Source organism: Bactrocera latifrons, unplaced genomic scaffold, assembly GCF_001853355.1.
Source record: "Bactrocera latifrons isolate USDA-ARS-PBARC rearing strain unplaced genomic scaffold, ASM185335v1 scaffold_137, whole genome shotgun sequence".
Classification (NCBI taxonomy): Eukaryota; Metazoa; Arthropoda; class Insecta; order Diptera; family Tephritidae; genus Bactrocera; species Bactrocera latifrons.
The window spans coordinates 162,705-184,879 of record NW_017534819.1 but is presented as its reverse complement, the minus strand read 5'-3'; the positions used below and the strand labels follow the sequence as shown (position 1 = coordinate 184,879).

Here is a 22,175-nt window from a genome sequence, read left to right as displayed (position 1 = left end):
AGAACACACACTAATTGTCATATCTGAAAATTGACAAAGTTGTCAAAGAAGATTGTTCCACTATAACTTACTAAGTTTTGAAGGCTATTGGAAAGCAAAAGTTTACACATTTTACTTATTACATATAASGGGTGATCCAAGTAGAGGTACTTTTTTCAAAATCCTTTTTTTCAGAGATTCCGTGTGAGTCGTGTCAAGCTGTCATGTTATTTTGGTCGATCTTTAGATTAGACTTTTTTCTATGGAGATATGGAATGTCTAAAGTCTTTGTGAGCAAATCGGCTTCGATTCTGGCTTTGGAGCAAAACATTACGCATGTCATTCGCTAGTTATCAGTAGATATTCTCGAACGAGTCATCGAAAATTGGACTCAATTCATGGACCATCTGAGACGTAGCCGCGGCCAACATTTGATTGAAGGGATAGTCTTCAAAAAATAAATGTCAAATAATATGCTATCTAATAATAATGAACATTCCCCAATAAAGTTGAAGCTGCTGAGTTTTTTTCTTTAAAAAAGTAGGCAACATCGAAATGCATCACCCTTTATTTTGAGATTTATAAAAAATATACATATACTTCAAATTATTTGCACATGTATTTACATATGCATGTATTTATTAAGTAGTGCACCTGCATACACTTGTTCTCTGTCATCTGAACGCCTTCCTTATCTTTCTTAACTTCGTTGAAGAATTATTAAAAATATCAAGCTAACAGACAAAATCTCTCAGCATACACTGGTGGCTAACGCAATATTACACTGGCGTCATGAGCGATAATAATAAAATTCTTGTACAGGGTACTTTCTTTTTGTCAATTTGCTTAACGCTTATTCGAATTTCCTATATATAGCTTCCTTCGATTATGTTGTATTGCAATAATTTAAACAGTTACAGTTGCAACCTCACAGCTGAAGCATTGACCGAGCGTAACGCTGCGAATATTTGATATTTTTAGCAATAGAAAAGTAAATTAAGTAGAAGAATAGCAATGGGTGAGTAATGAGGGTGGAGTGCGAAATGCATGTAAAATTTATCAAGTGACTTTGTTTTTTTTTTTAATTTAAGATAATGAGTGCAAATGTTCTTTTTATATATTACAATAGATAAAATATGTAAATAGAATAGATAAATAAATTTTCGTATTTTGTCATTAGATGTCGTTGCAGTCTTATATCTGTATTTCTACCAAACATATTGTGTCATACCGTATAGTGTTGAAAAAGTGAGATTTTAAGAAATTAGAAAAAATTAAATTCGGGGATGTTGAAAAAAAGTTACAGCTGTTCAAAAATGAGTGAAAATAATGAAGAAATTCGCTATATTTTGAAATTTTTGTTTAAAAWGGAAAGAATGCCACGTAAGCCATCAATGAAATTTGTGAACTGTACGAAGACGATTCTGCATCASTTCGTGTAGCATAGTAATGGTTCGCTCGCTTCCGTTCTAGAAATTACGATTTACACTGATGAAAGTTTTACACTGATAGAATAACGCCTCTAGCGGAAAAATGACAAAAAGTGGTCGATCAAAATGCCACATATGTATTTGKTTTATTAAAGTTCATTATAAATTAAAAAAAAATTTGATTAGAAATGCGAAAAGACTTTTTCGACTACCCAATATTTTGTTTAATGAAAGGTGTACATTTATATTATAGTAGTAGTAGTATATTATATAGTAGTAGTAGTATATTATGTAACGCCAGCATAGAAAACTTTACTAAAAACAATTCTGAGAAATCATATATAAACTTTATAATCCGAACAGAATGAATATTAGCCGATAATTCAATATGTGGAATATTTTSTGTATTTGCTGTTTCAATTTTATTGTGATTTGATAACCGTTTATGACTTTGCATATACCAAACGATAATACACATAAATACATATGTACATATGTACATATATAGGTTTTAATTGCTCTTTCCTATAATGGCCACTTGAACGTCGCATATAAACTTCACGTAAAACTAGCTGCACAGATAACTAACGGTGTTTTATAACAGGAAATTGATTATAGGACATACTGCTAATAACGGATATATATATAGCTATAAACATATAAACCATATATATTATACATACATACATATATATATATATATAACTTTAACAATTTTTTCACCTGTCCCGGTCACCRCTTTCTTTTCCAACAGGTGAGCATCACTGGTTCTCTACAAATATCACCGCCGACTTACCACCTTTCGCTGTGCAAGCTGGTCATGATTCGGATGGTGATCCCATCTATGTTGGACGCGCATATCATAAYGGCGATATGTTGGTTGCTAAAGTTGTGCCAAACAAAGGCCAAGCGTATGTAGCGTGGGGCGGCGAGGAGGTGAACAAACACGATATTGAAATATTGGCTGGTCACCACTACCATTGGGTGCCCGATGCAAATGGTTCGGTGCCACCTAATGCAATCAGTTGTGGTCAAACTAGTCTTGGTGAGCCGTTGTATGTGGGACGTGGTTATCATGCTAACAGTTTGACACCCGGCAAAATTCATCCGTCACAGGGTTGTTTGTACATTGGTTTCGGCGGCGAGGAGGTGCCTCTTACCAATTACGAAGTGCTCGTGCGTAATTATTAATTAAAAAAAACATAATTAATTAAGCCGAGAGTACTGGTTTTTTTTACTAAAACTTGAAAGTAGCTTAAAGAGCGGCGATGTTATCTAACTATATATTCTAACAAGGCAGTGCTGCATTAATGAATTTGTGATTTTCTGGTGACTCAGATATAAATATATAATTTATACATACACACAAATGGCAGTGCTTAAAAACTACAGGAACTCGATTGATGAGAGAATCAGATTCAGAGTGTCTAAAAAAATTTTATTTTTAAAAATTTCAATTAATTCTTATTAAAAATTTCCTTATGAAGAAGGGAAGGGTGTATTCAGATGGATTGTCTTCTAATTGATCCGAAATGTTGAATCATACTTGGATAGAAATTCTTCCTTTGTGCTACCCATAAACGCSTAAAAGGTTGATCACCACATCCTTACCGATCGACGAATCGGTTTATATTTACCAAAAGGCGGTTGGTATCAGTTCCAGCGACTTCGCAAGATTTGCCGAGATATTTCAATCTCAATCTGGCAAAAGCTAGAGAAAAGCAAAGACGTTTGTACATTGATCAATCAGAACAGGTCACATACTTAGTTTAATCGATCTTATTTAAGTCCTTGTATGAAAAATTTTCTGATTTGACTTCATCTTCAATAAATTTGACATAGCCTAGAATTTCCAAAACAAGTTTTCAGATCGATCCACTATAGAATATAARCCGGTCGATTGACCACCAAGATCGTKTGATATCAAAAATCGATTAAAATCAACAAAAACATCCTTTATGCTATATAAAATGTGTCTTCGGTTTGGCTTCGTTTTTTCTTGTTGTAGTTTCCTTTTCCAATAGAKGCATCAAAGACGTCACTACTAAAGAAACTTCAATACATTGAAAGAATTAGSGTGGAAACTAACAAATACTCACCGCACATCACATAAACCCTATGCGTAAGATAGGGATGACGATCACATGTACRCAAAACTTTCGCTTAGTTTGGCCAACTCGGTCTTAAGAAACTTATAGAAACTTYAACACAAGTCTCTGGTAGCGCTCTTGAGCAATTAACTCGTGATTTGGTCACCAGTTTTCTTACTTACATATATGAGCACTTAAAGCTGAAAGTCGCTATGAATGGGTATGGAGCCTAAAACTATGCAACAATTGAACGAAATTTCACAAACTTTCCATCAAAGATTTTTTAGGTTGTGCTAAGATAAGGAAAAGATTTCAACTTAAGCAAAACAAACACAAATATTCAATTATCAGATAGTTCATACATATGTATGTATGTAGAGGTACAGGTCTTGTAGAATTTAATTTTTTTATCGGCTGACTTGTTAAGATGCACATTTTTGTAGAGAAATGTATAGAATTTAAGTATGTTATGCCTGATTTGGAAAATACGAAAAGAAATCGATAAAATAAAACTTTGGTTTTCTAACTCAAATATTTATTYATTAAAAAAGTTACAAAACTTAGAGAACGTACATGGACGCGTCTTTTATTTATTTAATGTGAATGTGCGACTTCTACATTGCTTATGAGTTTTTGAGTTATGGATTCATTGTTACACACAACATGAGACACTTTGCTAGAGGCCAATTCTCTAGGTGCGTACCAAAACCTCGTAATTGGTTAGGGTTATCTCCTGACCACCGAAAGGAATATACAAACAGCCGTGAGATGGATGAATTTTGCCGGGTGTGAAGCTACCGCTATAGTGTCCACGACCAATGTATAGGGGTTCCCCGTCACTGGTGCGTCCACAAATAACCGCGCCTGGTGGCACCGAACCATTTGCATCGGGCACCCAACCATAGCCGTAACCGGTTAACAACTCAAAATCATGCTTCACAACTTCGCGACCGCCATAGGGCACGTATGCGCAACCCTTTCGAGGAATAACTTTAGCAGGCAACAAATCACCCTCATGATAGGCACGTCCCACAAAGATATCATCACCATCGGCATCATGGCCGGCATGAATGGTGCCCGGTATAATATTGGAACCAGACGAATTAACCCAAGTCTCCGGTTGTACCAGTACTTCATAGTTATCGAGCCGATGTTCACGTCCACCAAATGGTATGTAGAGGCAGCCATGTGATGGATGCACTTTGCCCGGTGTCAAACTACCCTCCCAATGACCACGTCCAATGTATAGCGGTTCACCGTCATTTGTGCGACCGACGCGGAATGCATGTGGTGGCACCGCACCACCGCTGGCCGGTACCCAGTTGTAATGTTGRCCAGTCAACACTTCGATGTCTTGCTTATTGATCTCTTCACCGCCCCACGCCACGTACGCTTGCTGTTTGTTTGGTACGATTTTGGCTGGCAAGACGTCACCGTTGTGGTAAGCGCGTCCCACGTAGATTGGATCGCCATCCGCGTCGTGGCCSGCATGCATGGCAAAGGGTGGCAAGTCGCTGTAGACATTTGTGGAAACCCAAGTGAATTCGGCTGCAAACAAAAAAAAACATTTTTTTGTTAATTTTTTTAATCAGTGCGCAGCGGTATGTATGTATATGTAGGTGTGTATATATGATTGAGTGTTGAYAAATTATTTGCACAAATATTAACGTGAAATACAGCTTGATTAATGCCTAATTAAAGTACAGTTGTACTATATGTACATACATATCTATATATCACTTTTAAAACTCTTCTGTACACTAAACTGTTAAACATTCATAGCAYATAATGCAATTACTTATTTTTAGTCGACTTATCAACTTGTTTTTCARTTAAGTAATCATAAAATAGTCAATAGAAAGGAAATAATCAAACTGCACAAAGATACCGTTTGAAAATGTTAAGCCATGTGTACATATTAACAGTTAAAAGTRTTGTGTGTGTATTTGTTTGCATGCGTATCCATTTTGTTTATGACATGTTAAGGCGTGTCTATAAAATCTTGACACCGTTATATTTACAGAATTACATGCAAGTGTACTTAAACTATGTCAAGTGGTATATTAGAGCCGAAAAGGAAGCACCTAWWGACTACATGTCAATTTACTGTATTTGCAAAACTGGATTTTGATCGGTCAGTTTATATGGMTACATATGTATATACYATAGTGGACCGATCTGAACAATATGTTCTAAGACTCCGAATGGACAATAATCAATGCYAAGTTTCGTAAATATTGGSTAGTCGAAAAAGTCTTTTCGTATTTCTAATCAAACGTCAACTTAAGTTTTTTACGAACGAAAACGAAAGCGAGCCAACCATCTTTTTACTACACGATCTGATGCAGTATCGTCTTCATAAACTTCACAAATTTCATTGGTGGCATTATTCCCTTTTTTATACAAAAATTTCAAAATTTAGCGAATTTCTGCATTATTTTCACTCATTTTTGAACAGTTGTAACCTTTATTCAACTTCCTTGAATTACATTTTTTTTTTGGTTAAATGAAGCCTAAAATCTCACGTTTCCATCACAATATGGTATGACACAAAGTGATTGGTAGCACTGGAGATATACGACTGCAACGATATCTATTGACAAAATACGAAAAGACTTTTTCGACTACCAATATATACCGATGCCACGAATAAAACTAGAACTACGCGCTCTCAGCGCCAACTAGCGAAAATACCGCAAGACTTTTTTGACAAYTAATATATCGTCAAATAAAAAAWTTGCTCATACAAAAACTTGGTTTAATCGTTCAGTTTGTATGGCAGCTACTGACAAATGAGCTGCTTTTTGCGGAGAAAGCGATGTGTGTAAAATTTGAGACCAATATCTCAAAAATTGCGGGATGAGTTCGCGTATATACGAAAAGACAAACGGATATAGTTAATTTATACATCATATATTATGCTTTAGAATAATTGAAGCCGGCTAATGTTATTGAAGCTCATTTCTTATTCTCCTTAATTCAGTCAAAAAATCGTAGCAACAGACTATTGGTTTCATATGTATATGTACATACATATGTATAAGAATTTTCCTAATTTTTTCAACCCCTGAAAGATTCTCAAAACTAATAATATTAAATAATTTTTATAAATATAATTTATTCTATTTCAGTTATTAGGCAAATTTCTGTCATAATTTTGAAAAACAACTTTACACAACATTCAATGTTATTTAAGGTTGCCAACAATATACTGAGTGTAATGAAAACATGTCGAAGACCTCTCAAACCGCGCACCTTCATGACAGAGAAACTGCACTTTATCTGATAAAAGCATTTGAAAGTTGAGATTAGATAAAATACAGTTAAAAGCATCATAAATAACAAGCAAAAACAAAACAGAGAGTGACACGTAAGTTAATACGACAGCTTCTAATAGAAATTAGTAGAACAATTAGAAGAAATGCTTTAAATTACAATTTTAATTTGGCAATCAAGTAAGAAATTGAAAGTTTTTTGTTTTTGGCATATTTCCTTTCACTTTTTTTAAATAAAATTTACACAAAATTTRTATCAAATATGCACTATACGCGCTGTTATTGTAAAAGGCATCYCCTTTTTTAWATTACGCTAAAAAAAAACAGCACTGTAAGTAATTTCATAATCAAACCTTWTGAAAAATATTTTGATTCGTGATCAAGTAGTTTGTTTTACTCAAAAAATATTTGCTTACTTTTTCCAAGTATTTCCTTTAATTATTCCAAAATTATGGCAATTGCCTTATTCACTTTCGCCTACTCACCCATTTCGTCTGTATTAAATAGTCACTAACTTCTTAATAAATTAATTAAAAAATACTTTTTGTACTTGTTAACGTTAGTACGTCGTTTCGATTTGAACTCGCAACTGCAAATGAACGTAAATATATAGTTACCGCCAAAAGATATACAAAAGCCTACGCTAACGGACAAAAGAAGAGTTAATTATCACAAAAACGTATGTATATTTACCAAAAACTGAACTTACWCACAATTTCACAAATAACGGAATATTTCTTTGCTTAGTATGATTTTCTTATGAAATAACGGTATGTAAGTTTTAAATAAGAACTGTGTCAAAAAGTTGATTAAAAAAATTGTCATTTCAAGTTTGAATACACTTTTCAGCAAAGACAACGCCTGTGCCAAAACTTTTTTGATTCACTGTATGTTATGATATACATACATAAGTAAAATGCTATAAAATRCTAAATTTGACACAAAATTCCAACCAAAACATCCGTGGTCACCATAAATATCAATTCATAGACCAGGACCGATAACTTTTGTWCGGAAAGAACTCATATAAGGACGAAACCCATTAGATAAGAAAAATAATAAAACAAAACAGAAGGAAAAAATGACGCACCATCTGAGGTAGGGAAGAGGAAGGGATGGGRGACATTTTAACGAAGAAAAAGCTTACCGACTTTAAAAAAGAACAGTTATTTTGACGATAGAATTTTCGATGCAAAATTAGGAACCTTTTTCGATATTAAAATGTTAATTTAGCGAAAATTTGTCATTTAACTTTTTTCCATAAAGTTTGTAATTTTTCCACAAATGAATATAAGCCATTTTGACCCTTGTCAGCATATGATTCGTTATGGTGAAGTGACACTATTGTCCCGAACTGCAGTGTAGATAACAATAAGACCTATGTGCTTTACCGTTATCTTATCAGTATACTATACGTTTTGATGGATATTTGCCTGTTTCAAGCTAAAAGTCAAAAGTGCTTTTGAAATACGAATTTTGTTGCCGATGTGTGTTCTTATTTACCTACTAAAATACATACATATAGTATATACATATGTATGTATGAAGCTATATGTGACATTTTCTACAGAAACTTATATGAGTGTGTATCGCAGACATGTAAATAAAATTTATGACATATCGATTATATGAACATAATTCCAATTTTTTGTTTTTGCTACTTTCCACCTGTTCTAGTTATTATGGCGCAAATGGAGTGAAGCACTGGTGTAGACCGAGGGGTTGATAAACTTTGTATAAATCGAAGTAAATACCCTTTGTAGCAGTTAAGAAATAAAGAAGGTTTTGACAAAGCAATTGTTAGCTCAGATTATTGTTTTAAGTTTATTTAAAAAATTAAAATTATTTAAAAGGGAGATCCATTWAAAAGTTACCTACTTTTTTTAAGAAAAAGCACAGAAACTTCAAATTTAATGAGAAATGATTATTATCATTCGAAAGACCATTTTTTGGCATTTATTTTTTGAAGATTGAAGTTGGCCGCGGCTTCTTCTGAGATGGTCCATCAATTGAGTCGAATTTACGATGACTCGTTCGAGTATCTCGACTGGTAACTTGGATTGATCCAAGGCTTGAATCGAAGCGGGATTATCCGCCTAGACTTTAGGCTTTACATATTYCSAAAGGAAAAAATTTAACGGAACGATCTTTGTGACAAATCGACCGGCTCAAAACGTGAAATTATCTGCTCACCGAATTGTCCTCTYAATAAATTCWTTGACTGAAGCGATGTGTGGAAATTCGCATCTCATTTGTTTATCCCTTAAAACTTGGCAGTGCCCGTATTGTTAAAACCTCACATCTTTCGGAGGAACATGCTGAGCTGGGRCTTCTTTCTTTTATTTTGACGAAGAAACATTCAACCTAACTTTTACGCTTCAAAAGCCTGTTTGTGTAATATTTCCATAACGTCTCTGCTATGGTTACTCTGAATTCCACAGAGGATGGAACTTTTAGGGTACAAACCTTTTCAGCAAATATTTTCCGGTACAAAAACCAAAAGTTACATAACAACAATCATAAGATGGTGAAAAAATCATATATACATATGTACATATATATGTATACGAACCAATGCCTACTACGAGGCTTAATTCTTTAGTGACTTATAAAATATGGGCCAGCATGTCAGAAAAGCTTTCATTTTATCGTTAGCTTTATTGCTGTTGACACCGAKCAAATACGGTCTACGGTTAGGTGCTATGTTTTAATTTTTACTTCAGTTTTATGTTGCAGAAGTGCAACAAGGCGTCGTAATCCCTGTTTTGTAAAAAAAGTATAACCAGAATTTCATTTTCGCATTTCCTGAAAGTAGCTCTGTTTCTACAAGTTTTTATAGTATRATCTACTTTGCGGTATGTGCATAACTAAGCCATGATATTTCATTCACTMAATGAGTCACACCTATAGAAGTCAAGAAAACACCTGACGATAATGATAAGATAATGAAATAACAAACACTCATTGACAAGCAAAAAAAAAGTTTTTTATTTTGCACAATAAAATTGACTCCAGAAGTTTCACTACGACTGTACGAGAATGCCCAAGATATTGTGGCAATTACAAATCGATACYATATCTTGATATCGATGTTTTTCAATATCTGTATTTATATGTAATAAGTATGGAATTAGTATTGTTATTTTTGTTTTACTTATAAATATGGCATGGCCGGAAGTATGCCGGTGTAAGCCTTTTGAATGGACTCTACGTCTGCATAACGCTTTCCTTTCATGGGCAAATGCATTTTTCCGAAAAGGAAGAAGTCGCACGGTGCCATATCAGGTGAATACGGGGAGTGGTTAATGGTTAAAATGTGATTTTTGGTCAAATAATCGGTTTAATGATGCCCTTCGAATGTTGGATTCTGAGCAATTTTTGGTCGTCAGTCAATTTGTGCGGAACAAACCGTGTCAAAATGCGATAAATCGATGTTTTGGACATGTTCAATTCCATTTCCATGCAAGGTTGCGGTAAAAGTTKTACCAATTTTTAAACAAAATTTAATGTTGGCTCTTGTTCGAAGCTCATTTTCGCACCGACAACACAAACATACTGATACTTAAAACGCCATAACTTCACTTCCAATCCATGATATGTCATGAAATTCTCACTGGACAATCGATAAAGATAGCAGAATCTAACGCACCAGTCGACATAGAGATGGCGCCACCAGGGGGCGCTAAATTACATTCTGTATACTCATATACAAATAAACTTCTCGTCTATATGTTTACCTCAATGTTTACTCAAAAAATGTTGTTAGAAAGAAAAATAAAGAAATATTATATTKTAATATTGTCCTTTAGTGATTGTTCAACTTAACAATGAACATGATTTCAGTTTGAGACAACACTATCATTTTGATAAYAGGAAGTATGTCAAAAACCGGCACAAAGTTATTTTTATTGTAGTGAATCATTGAACCAGACTTCAATATCTCATAAATAAATATGATTTGATTACGTGTACTTATTTAAAAACGGGTATTTACCCTGAATGCAAGTATATCATAAAATTTACCAAAGTATGAGTGTCTTTATCGCATAATCAATTTTTGTATTAATACACGTATGCAAATTAGGGTGCCCAGTAATTAGCAAGACGGTTTTTTGTATTGCAAACRCTCCCTGAAGTTTCAGTTTTTGCCCCAAAAACAATGATCTAASGAAACAAGCTCTTTATTTTCACTTTAAATCGTATCTAGTCTATCTAAACGTATTTTTTTCTATGCATACATAAGATATAACATGTATTTTATCGATATTTGAATTTAGAGGGCCACTCCGTTTGACGTCCGTTTTTTTAAGTTTTTYCCGGAATGTTTTTATGGTAAAATAAAAACACATACCCTCCAAATGTTTTCTACATATTGTGTAGTCGAAAAAATCGTTTCGTATTGTTAATGGAACTTCAACTTATATTTTTATATTTATAATGGACTTTAATRAGCCAAATATGTACCAGTCTAATCGTATACTTTTTGCCATTTTCCGCTAGAGACATTATTCCATCCGTGTAACACTTTTCTGGTTTCTCGGCGAAAAACTGTGACAAGAAATTTTCACAGGCTTCTCTTGAAGCTAGCTTTTCTCCATTAAAGGAGTTCTGCATTAACCGAAACAAATGTTAGCCCGGTAGTGCAAGGTTAGGGCTATATGGTGGATGCCTATGGTGTTTAGAAGCGAGTTGTGCTTTTGCGAACAAATTGGTGCTTTCTTGACCACCATTAGGGTGTAAGGCATATTTTACATAAAATGTTACTAATGAAATTAAACGAAATATTTTGGCCATGAATGTATTGTCCCATATATGGTATATATTGCATATGGTGAAACGCTTCTGAGCTGGAAATTTTATTGCGGTTTTTCGAAATATCAATGGTAATTTAAATCTAAAACAAAAACAGTACCCTTCGATAAGATAAAATAGTCGATGTTAGGTATAACCAACTCAGTTGAATTCACGAACGAAAACAGTTATACAACGACTGTCAACGCATACGGAGCGTTATATCCGTCGAATAAAATAGACGACAAATTTTGATTACGGAAACATAACGATAACAAAAAATAATAAATTGAATAAGATTCTTTTAATCTGTGCAAAAATCAACACACACAATAAATATGGGTAAGGCAAATTACAAAAAGTGGATAAAGTGMGTTTTTAGATCAGAAAGGAGATTAATTTTTAATTTACATACATATATTCTTAGCATTGATAACGATTTTCCATTAATAAAGCATGTGATTAAATTAACTATGAACTTACATATTTGCCTGAATTTGATCGCTGATCGGTGCAGTGATAACCCTTTATCTTTATCTATAACTCAGATCATTGTGTGCGAGTGTCAATATAATTCCATAAACACAAAAGCACATAATAATTTGCGAAAATTTTGCATTTGAGTAAGCAAAAAGTTTAATATTAAAACGTAATTGCATATTTTTAGGCGCTACGATTTCGGTGCAACCCGGTGCTGTTTTTCAACACGGTAAATTGCCTTCATAATTAAAAATGTTATTGGTTTTTGCCACACAAATACTTTGGTAATAAAKAAATCATACATTATCTAAGCTTTTAAGGCAAAGAGCAAATAACCAACGGTAACGATACATAAATACTTTCATTACTTCTATGTACTATATACACATGYATGTATGTGTCGAATTATTGAAATGATTCATACTTTGTGCGAAAGCTCATAAGACCAATAGAATAACACTTCTCATTTTATCATTTTTTTATGCGAAAAGACTTTTTCGACTACGCAATATTTGCAAAATTTTCATTCACAATGCGCAAACACTTTTACATTTTCTAAAAAAACATAGAAAAATCATATTAAATCTACTGTAGTGCCAAATTTATATATCAATTCGTTGACTTTAATTGCATCTATTTCTTTTCAGAAACCTGGGTACATTCGTCACCATATCAGCCGGTGCCACCGGGCGCCGTTGTTGGTGGTCACGACTGTGACGGCACGCCCATCTATGTGGGTCGTTCATTCCACGAGGGCGATAACCTACCGGCCAAAGTGATACCCAGCAAAGGTTGCGCTTATGTCTGCTGGGGCAGTAAGGAGATACAGAAAACACACTATGAAGTGCTTGTGGGTCAAGGCTATGCTTGGGTTCCATGCTATGGTGGTGCTGTGCCGCCCAATGCTGTGCGCAGCGGTACCACACGCAATGGCGAACCATTGTACATAGGTCGCGGCCATCATGCCAACAGTTTGACCGTTGGCAAGATACATCCATCGCATGGCTGTTTGTATATACCGTTTGGTGGGAATGAAGTGCGTCTTGACTCATACGAAGTACTCATCAGACAGGCTGCAGATCAATGGGTGCCCACAACACCATACCATGTGCCGCCGAATGCCGTCGTTGGTGGCTAYGATACGGATCGCGCTCCTATCTATGTGGCTCGTGCCATGCATGAAGGTGAGCTACTGCCTGCTAAGTTTGTTCCCAACAAAGGTAGTGCATACGTCTGTTGTGGCGGTTACGAGATCAATAAGACATCTTTCGATGTGCTCTGTGGCTACGGTTATAGCTGGGTGCATGTGTATAATCATGTGATCCCACCGAACGCTGTAATGAGCGGCGTCGGACGCAACGGTAATCGTTTGTATGTCGGTCGCGGCCATTATCAAGGCAGCTTAACTCCCGGTTTAGTTTCACAATTGCAACGCTGCCTCTTCATTCCATATGGTGGTCGCGAAATCCGCGTCGACTCATACGAAGTTCTCTGCCGGGTTTAACTTTCATTATTTTCTATAAAAAAGAATAAATTTGTATGAAAAGAACAGGAAAAATAAAAAGCATATTTAATACGAAATACACATGTATGYATATATAATAYATACAACTAAGATTTACTTATTGTTATATTCCACCAACTCGTACACAGCGGACGTATGCACCCTTTTGTTGAATTTTCATAGTTTAGTTGGTTAAAACACGGAAAATACATTTAATTTTATCTTTTAATTAAAATTTAGACTACAAATGGGTGCATTCGTCCGCATACGCCGCCATTCCACCAAATGCCGTAATTGGTGGTAACGACTTTGAGGGCGATACTATCTACGTCGGTCGCACATTCCACAATGGTGACACTTTAGTGGCACAGGTTGTGCCCAAGAAGCAAATTGCATTTGTGTCTTGGCGTGGCGAAGCCATTCCCAAGGATCATTTTGAGGTACTCTGCGGCACAAATCTTATCTGGCGYCATTGTTATGATCATGTTATACCAGAGAATGCTGTGGTTTGTGGCAAGACAGCCCTGGGTCAACCAGTTTATATTGGGCGTGGACATTACGAAGGCAGTTTGAGTGTTGGAAAGGTTTCATCAGTTCATCGCGCCTTATTCATACCATTCAAAACGGCCGAACGTCGCTTGGAGTCTTATGAAATTCTGGTGGAGCAAAAACGCCCTGAAGGATGGACAGTAGGTGATACAACGCCRCCACCACCACCACCACCAATAGAGGACATAAAACCACTATATCCCGTACCGCCCATTGTGGACGTAAAACCATACATACCACCACTAGATGTGAAGCCCCCATTCGGRCCACCAATGCCTATGCCAATGCCACAACCACTCGCTCCACCAGCAACAACCGATCCCTACAATCCGCATCCAGTTTGCGATCCGCCGCCACCATATCACTCAATCGGTGTACCAGTTTATCCACCCACCCCACCAATTCCACCCTATATACCACCCAGMCAGCCAGTTGGGAATGGTCCGCAACAATCGGATACTTGGGTAGTTTCAAGCGCCAATTATACGCCACCAAATGCTGTATACGCCGGACACGATACCGACATGTCACCAATTGTCGTTTGTCGCTGCTTCCACAATGGCGATTTGCTACCAGGCAAAGCGATACCGAGTCGCGCTTGTGCCTACGTGTCGTACGCGGGTCAAGAGATTCAGAAAGAAAGTTTCGAAATTCTCGTCGGTGAGGGTTACGATTGGATGCCGGCTTCAAATGGTATGGTACCATCAGGTGCTATAGAGGCAGGACGCACTGACAACGGCGAAATATTGTATGTGGGTAGGGCCCACTACTGTGGCAGTCTGACACCTGGTAAAATTCAACCTTCGCACGGTACACTCTACATTCCCTTCGATGGTTGTGAGCGGAGAATTTCCAACTATGAAGTACTTGTGCGCCGCAACAATTTCTACCGGAATGAAGCAATAAAAATCTGTTATTGAATGGTGAAATGTGAATAATTTGTCAGTAATACATYTTCCATATATTTTACAGTAATATGCATACATATATGCAAATGTACATATTTATTTAATCAATACAATATTTTCAAATATATACACAAATACATAGTTGTAAGCTCTGGCAGCTAGTGCTTCTTACAATGTAAGATAATAATTGTATTATTATTTTTCATTTAATAAATAAATAAATATACAGAAATATTTATGCAACTAAAGCTTAGTTCAGCTTATGACTAATGCATTTCGAAGTCGTAGAAACGTTTATTTTAAATGGACCATTCGAAATGGGAAGACTTTATCAATTATATTGAGCACTGTTGTTTTAATTCTTTATTCCAATATAATAAATATATAATGCTGTTCGCTATCGATATGATTTTCCAAATCAAAATCRCGCTTCTAATTAATCATCTTCCTCCGAACGCTTGTAATTACTCACTCCTCTATAATTAAATATAGTTACAATAATCAAATATTTTATATGTTCTGCCTTCGACGACATTTAATATTCTTCTYCTTTATTGGCRTAGACACYACTTACGYGGATATAGCCGAGTTTACAACAGCGCGCCAGTCGKTCTTTCTTTTCGCTAATTGGCGCCAATCGGAGACTCCGAGTGAAGCCAGGTCCTTCTTTTCAACGGAGTGCAGTTCTTCCTTGYCATCTGTTTCCCCCAGCGGGTACTGCGCCGAATACTTTTAGAGCTGGAGTGTTTTCGTCCATTCGGACGACATGACCTATAATTGTAAAGTTATTTCTGATCGATTAAGAGGGCTATCTTTTAACTTTAAAATACTTCCAGATTACTTCTAGTTTCATTACTAGGTTTTTTCGTGTCCARGATATTTATATTAAAATCAACCAAAGGGACTATTTTAAATATATTGAAAATATAACATATAGGCAAAGGTTAACCAAATAATTGGAAATCAGTATACTAGGTCAGTTGAAAAGTCGCTAATCGCTGTAAAGTTAAAAATCACTATATCTGGAATATTGGGCTTAGAGGATTATGCTCGACATTTTTATGCTCTTGCAACCAGTTGCAACAGAGTATTATAGGTTTGTTCACCACCGTTGCRCGTATCTCCTAAAACTAATCGAGATAGATATAGGGCTATATATACATGCATATGTATGTACGTATGTAAACGCCCGTACAAGCTTAAACCTGAGTAAAATTTGGGATATCTTGATGAAACTGTTATGCAGGTTGTTTCGATTGTACAAACAAACAATCGAGTTCGTAGATGAGCGTCATCCGACCGTTGCCACGCCCMCAAATCGCCATTAACCGATAACCTATAAAGTGCCATAACTATACACCTTAGATATAAAACTCTAATTTGGCACAGTAGCGAMGGGCACCTGTGGGAGAAATTTTTGAAAAAGTGGSCGTGGCCCCGCACTCYAATAAATTTAATGTATATATCTCCTAAAATACTAAACTTACAACAAGCAAAGTCGCCCAACACGAATAATACAAGAAATTCTACCAATAGCSTGAAAATGGATGAAATBGGATGRWAAYCYYRYWCACTCCTCATATAACGGTACTGTTCACAACTACTAAAAGCGCGATAAATCAATAACTAAATGCGCCAGAGACGTAAATTTGCCGTCGGGATAGTATGATAAGGCTTTGTGGAAGTCGGGGTAAAATTGGACGATGGGCGTGGCGCCGCCCAATTTTTGGTGAAATCTGATATCTCGCGATAAGGAGGACAGATGTCGACAACATGACATACGTAGCTTTCCTTTAATAGAGAAATMAGAAAATAACGAGATTAAACTTTGCACGAATAATGCCTTTAGTGTATACCACCTTATGACCAAAAATTGTTCAAATCCAACAAAAACTGTTTAAATCTCTGTGTACCGAGTATTTGGATCCCAGTACCTATATCTTATATAAAATTTATTTGTCCCACATGTTTTCAGAATCTTCGACATATTCCTCTAATTATGAGCTGGTGCCATCAGGAGCTTTTGTTGGCGGACACGACTGTAATGGCACTCCCATCTATGTGGGTCGTTCATCGCACAGAGAAGATAATCTACCCAGCAAAGATTGCGCTTATGTTTGCTGGCGCGGTGAGGAAATCAAGAAAAAACAATATGAAGTGCTGGTTGGTGATGGCTATAAATGGGTCACTTCCTACGGTGGYTCGATGCCACGCAACGTTGTACTCGGTGGAACCACACGATATGGTGAGCCATTATACATAGGTCGATGCGCTTACTACAACAGTTTAACCGTTGGTAAAATACATCCATCACATGGCTGTTTGTACATACCGTTTGGTGGTAAAGAATTGCGTTTTCATTTATATGAAGTGCTGATCAGGAAGRCCGATCGTCGTGTGGATTAAGCGCCTTTTAAGAAGTTATCTGCATCTTCCTTTGAGAGCATAGATCAGTGGAGACCATGGTTCGCACCGAAGTCAATCGATCTTAATATCTCTCTAAAGGTAAATTTTTAGACATTGATTTATATCAGTGGTCGGCTAGAGAGAAACTGCGATAATGTGAGTGAGCAGGAAACCAGCTGAGGACTATATAACCTTACAATTTGGCAACATATTTATTCTCTCGTGATATAAACAATTCTGTGATTTTTTATTCATTTTAAATAAATAACGATTACAAGAAGTAAATTGAATCCACAATAACTTTACTGACTTATATGGCCTATAGCAAAATAATAAACTTTACATGCATTTTGTTTTTTGAATTGGTTAAAAATATTTCACATGGTGGACGTAAAAGCATATAAATATGTATGTAGTACATACATATGTATAGTATACTACAACAAGATGTGAAACCAGCTTTGGGACTACCAATGACTATGCAAATACCACAACCACTCGGTCCTTCACTAACAATCTATCCTCACAATCTGCATGAAGTTTCGTTTCGCCGCCACCATATTACGCAATCGATGTTCCAGTCTTTTCACCCACCCCGCCGATTCCACCTTTATTTGCATTGTGGACACGCAAAACTGTGTAAACGTCACGAGCCATTTATGTACATACATACATACATACWTATGTGCATAATCAGACAAGGACTCTTTTTGCCGCCCAAACCGGTTTTCGTAAACCAGGGACGACGAAGTAACTGTGCTGCTTGTGCTCTCGGGCGCCTCGCTGCCACGCAATTCGGCATTTCTTTTAATTTTGAAATTCATGTTTCAATGGAATTTTTACTGCAAATATGAATAATACATACATATATAATGATAATAAGTGTCGGAACGACGTAAGGACATACATACATAAATATGTATGAATTTGCAGCTGACGTTTCTTATAGATTTTATTGCTGACGGCTGACGGCTGCCGTTTAATCTTCCGGTTAACAACTAGTAAATACTACTTTTTTCGATAGAGATTACCAKAACTAACCTGCGAAATGGCTGCTAACCAGATATTGTGAAAACCATATTTCGACATGTTGCCGATGAAGTTCTGGTTCGGAAATCGACCGCGCTATGCCAAAATAGTAATAATTTCGGCGATAACGTGCTCAGACATAGTCTACACAACTCAGAACAAAGAACAGGAAAGKTAAAAAGTGATAACGCTGCACTCATTTACATTATAACGGGTGAWTCGAGTAGAGGTACTTTTTTCAATAGCCYTATTTTAACAGATCACGCGTGAGTCGTGTCAAGCCGTCATGTTATTTTTTTTTTACAGTAATGTTAGGCAGTTCATCATGGAAAGATTTATGTTATGAATGAACAACTTTTACAAATCGTTAAACTTTATTACGAAATTTCACGTTCTGTRAAGAATGTGTTTCGCGCGTGGATTATWGGATAATATGCGAGCGAATARACCGCGTCCARCACGCAGTGAAGRAAAGGACTATTCGGCGAAGAATTTGGATTTATTGAGAAAACACTTCGGCCAGCAGATATTCGTGTCATATCACAGCGTTAGACTTTTTCTCATTAAGTTTGAAGTTTCTGTGTTTTTTCTTTAAAAAAGTAGGAAGCCTCGAAATGSATCACCCTTTACATATATAAGGTGGATTACTGTTACAACAAAATCAATATACTTACCAAGAAAAATCTTTACGTTTATTGAAGGCYATTGAGCTATTTCACAACGTTCTGAAATATCTTCTAATAGAGCAAATGTAAAAGTCATTCACAAGCATAGCAGTAAAACGATGTGTATATGATTAGCACAAGCCAAATGTRTGTACAAATGTGTACTTGTATAACTTTAATGCTTTGGCAGATATTTACTTCATGGAACATTCAAACATTTCTAAAATTTGTATACCCTTGCAACATCTCGCAACAGAGAGTTTAAAATTTTTGGAAAAGTAGGCGTGGCATCGCCCTCTMTTAAGTTTAATGTACGTACATATCTACTAAAACCACAAGAACCAAATTTGCTCAACGMAAATATTATAAGAACTCCTACCGACAACGTGAAAACGGATGAAATTGGAAGATTAGCTCGCTCACTCCTCATACAAGATTCTTGTACATATAACGGTACTGTTCAAAACTACTAAAAGTGAAAAAAATCAATAACTAATTACGCGAGAGATATTAAATTTGCCTCCGAGATGGTAYGACGGGGCTTTGCGGGAGGCGATATGAAAATTGGACGATGGGCGTGATATCGCCYACTTTTTGGTGGAGTAACCTAACGACAGAATTGGGCTAAATCTAACACGGACTTCACGCCTGCCTTCCATATAACACTAAATTAAATTACATTTGATTCTTTTACTTTCCAGTTCACAAATCAGGAAGTAAATAATATACCGGCATACAATTTTACACTAATTGCCCAGATCCAAACAAAACTGTTCAAGCCTCTAGGTACCGAATATGTGGATCCCAGTATCWATATTTGACGTTTGAGTTATTCCGTGTATCAAAAATGGGTTGAGTTGGGTTGTCTTCCCTGAGCCACCATATACCTWATATAAAGATTTTCRAACTACAAGGTGACTTTAYGATGGATACATCGGCCAATATATGAGTTTTCAATGAAAATTACATTACCCATATCAGTGCATCTTTGTGCTTAAAGTAGATATAATTAGGCRAAAACTTATGCTAGCGCCCATATAACTATTACCAGGATTTTCTAACATTCGCCTGACTTTGCTCCATAAGACTGATGATTGTATATGAGGTAATAATAATAATAATAATTGTTAATAGAAARTATTGGGTCGATACTATGCTGACTCTCATATACTAGATGTAATGGTTTTCGTTTTCCTAGAAATCTTATGCCGAATTAGTYGGTCATTGTATGAGTTATATACTTAGTATACTTATGTATATATAAAATTGCTTAGATTCCGATCCTCTAGTTGACGTTTTACATCTTAAGGCGTTTCCCTACCTACGATCATTGCAAATTGTGAGAGTATACAATATTCTGTTACACCCGAACTTAGTCCTTTCTTACGTAGACGCATGTTTYTGTTTTTGAACGCACTGAGGAACAGGCGCTGAAGCACAACCAACACGATCATCCACTCATGAATTTATAATATCTAACATCCATTGGCGGGCAATATAGATATACCGGTTAGCGGTGGGTTATCATCTCRTTATCGACAAACTGCCACTCCTAGACTTGTATGTACATATGTGCACATGCCCTTTATCAAATAAACAACAAGAGTATCAAATAAACAGTAATAATTACATATGTATGTATGTGTTGTTTGTTTTATCCAAAATAAGATGGAATTTTTCCGCACGTTGTTTTATATCAAGATAATGGAGTTTAATAATAAAAACCGATAGTTAACAGTAAGCGTCACCTCTTTTATCGACCTTCGATTAAGTGGCTCACATGTGTATGTATATAATAATACATTTTACTAAATATTCTCGCAGCTACCAACTTTTCATTTCTGGACCATTATAACATACATATGTAGCTAGGTAGACTATTTAAATGATACAGATCCTCACTTAATAAATAATATATCGAAAGCATCACACACTGATCCAGTTAAGTGATACAAATTTTTATTGCTGTAATATATTTAGTACCTAGTCAATCAAGCGTTATTGTTATTCATTAAGTTGATGCAGAGTGAGGACTTCAGTCATGTTTGACATCTCGCGGTAACCCCTTTGGCTGAGATGTCTCGAGGTTATATGTGCAGCAGGACAAAACTCACACGAAGAGCTATCAAAATTAACGAAGCGTTTTTGTGGTGAAAATCAATGACTTTTTTCCACACAAATTCTTGGAATGAAGAGTTTCCGGTCAAGATTTGAAGACTTCTCGTTACTAATAATAATGCGTTTGATGAAAGTAGGGTCCTCAACTATGCAGACAAGCATCTCTTTCGAGACCTCTACTCGACATCGTTTTTGCAAAAGATTTTCCTACCATATAAGTCTAGCAATGACATGCAAACCATTTACCGAAATACGATAAGTCGATCCGTAAGAGAAGTTGAGAACGTCCACTTTCGCTCTGTAATCGTCTGAGGTTACTGAAGAGCATCGAGCAGCTTTTCGATGTATTCACGATCTTCAGGGACGGGCTTAAGCCATTAAAATACTTGTGTTCGGGATAAACTATACTCACCAAAATCATAAAAAAAAAATAAATAATTTCTTGATAATCTTGTGTGAAAACTACTATTTATATATGTATGTATAGTATATTTCAAGTAATGGAATAGTTTCATACCTTTTAGCTCTTTGAATCCTCAGCTCGTGAATTCCCTAGGGCTTGAATTAAAAACAATTTTTGATAATTTAGAGCTCAGTATTGTATGCCAACAAAATGACGTTATCAGAGCAAAAATAACAAACTTTCTAATAGTTAGTATCTAGTTGAATACGACAGTTTATAATAAAAGTTTGCAAAACAATAAAAGGTAAAATGTTCATAGAACAATACAAAAGTTCATAAATGTTCACTGTGTTCATTTGTTGACGTAGACGCTTCTAATTCAATACAGTATTAATAAATTAATGACGGAACATAGTTCTGTTTTAAAAAATTTATGATTTTACAGCAAAGATTTCCAACGGTATTGTTCTTGGATTTGTCATGGATTGAAATCCACATATTTGCCTGTAAACACGTCTCTGCGTTCACATCCATACATACATATATAT

General features: G+C 35.8%; 3 protein-coding genes across 5 annotated transcripts; 2 read left to right on the top strand and 1 right to left on the bottom strand.

Annotated features, from left to right (window-relative positions):
- Window positions 1–896: 896 nt before the first annotated feature.
- On the top strand, window positions 897–15,227 carry LOC108965221 (the record flags this gene model as incomplete). Of its 3 annotated transcripts, none has more annotated exon segments than XM_018927466.1 (4): window positions 897–997; window positions 2,164–2,589; window positions 12,693–13,229; window positions 13,790–15,227. In XM_018927466.1, coding segments are annotated over 4 exon segments (2,196 nt in total). In that variant the 5' UTR covers window positions 897–993.
- Window positions 4,013–7,364, bottom strand: LOC108965222. The gene is made up of 2 exons (XM_018927468.1): window positions 7,260–7,364; window positions 4,013–5,047 (listed from the first exon to the last, which is right to left on the bottom strand). Exons 1-2 carry the CDS (start codon window positions 7,261–7,263, stop codon window positions 4,191–4,193), a joined length of 861 nt encoding a protein of 286 aa, XP_018783013.1. The 5' UTR covers window positions 7,264–7,364; the 3' UTR covers window positions 4,013–4,190.
- Window positions 15,228–16,971: 1,744 nt separating the features above from the next.
- Window positions 16,972–17,412, top strand: LOC108965202 (natterin-1-like). Its single transcript, XM_018927434.1, has one exon. The coding sequence runs from the start codon at window positions 16,972–16,974 to the stop codon at window positions 17,410–17,412; it is 441 nt and encodes a 146-aa protein (XP_018782979.1).
- Window positions 17,413–22,175: the final 4,763 nt, after the last annotated feature.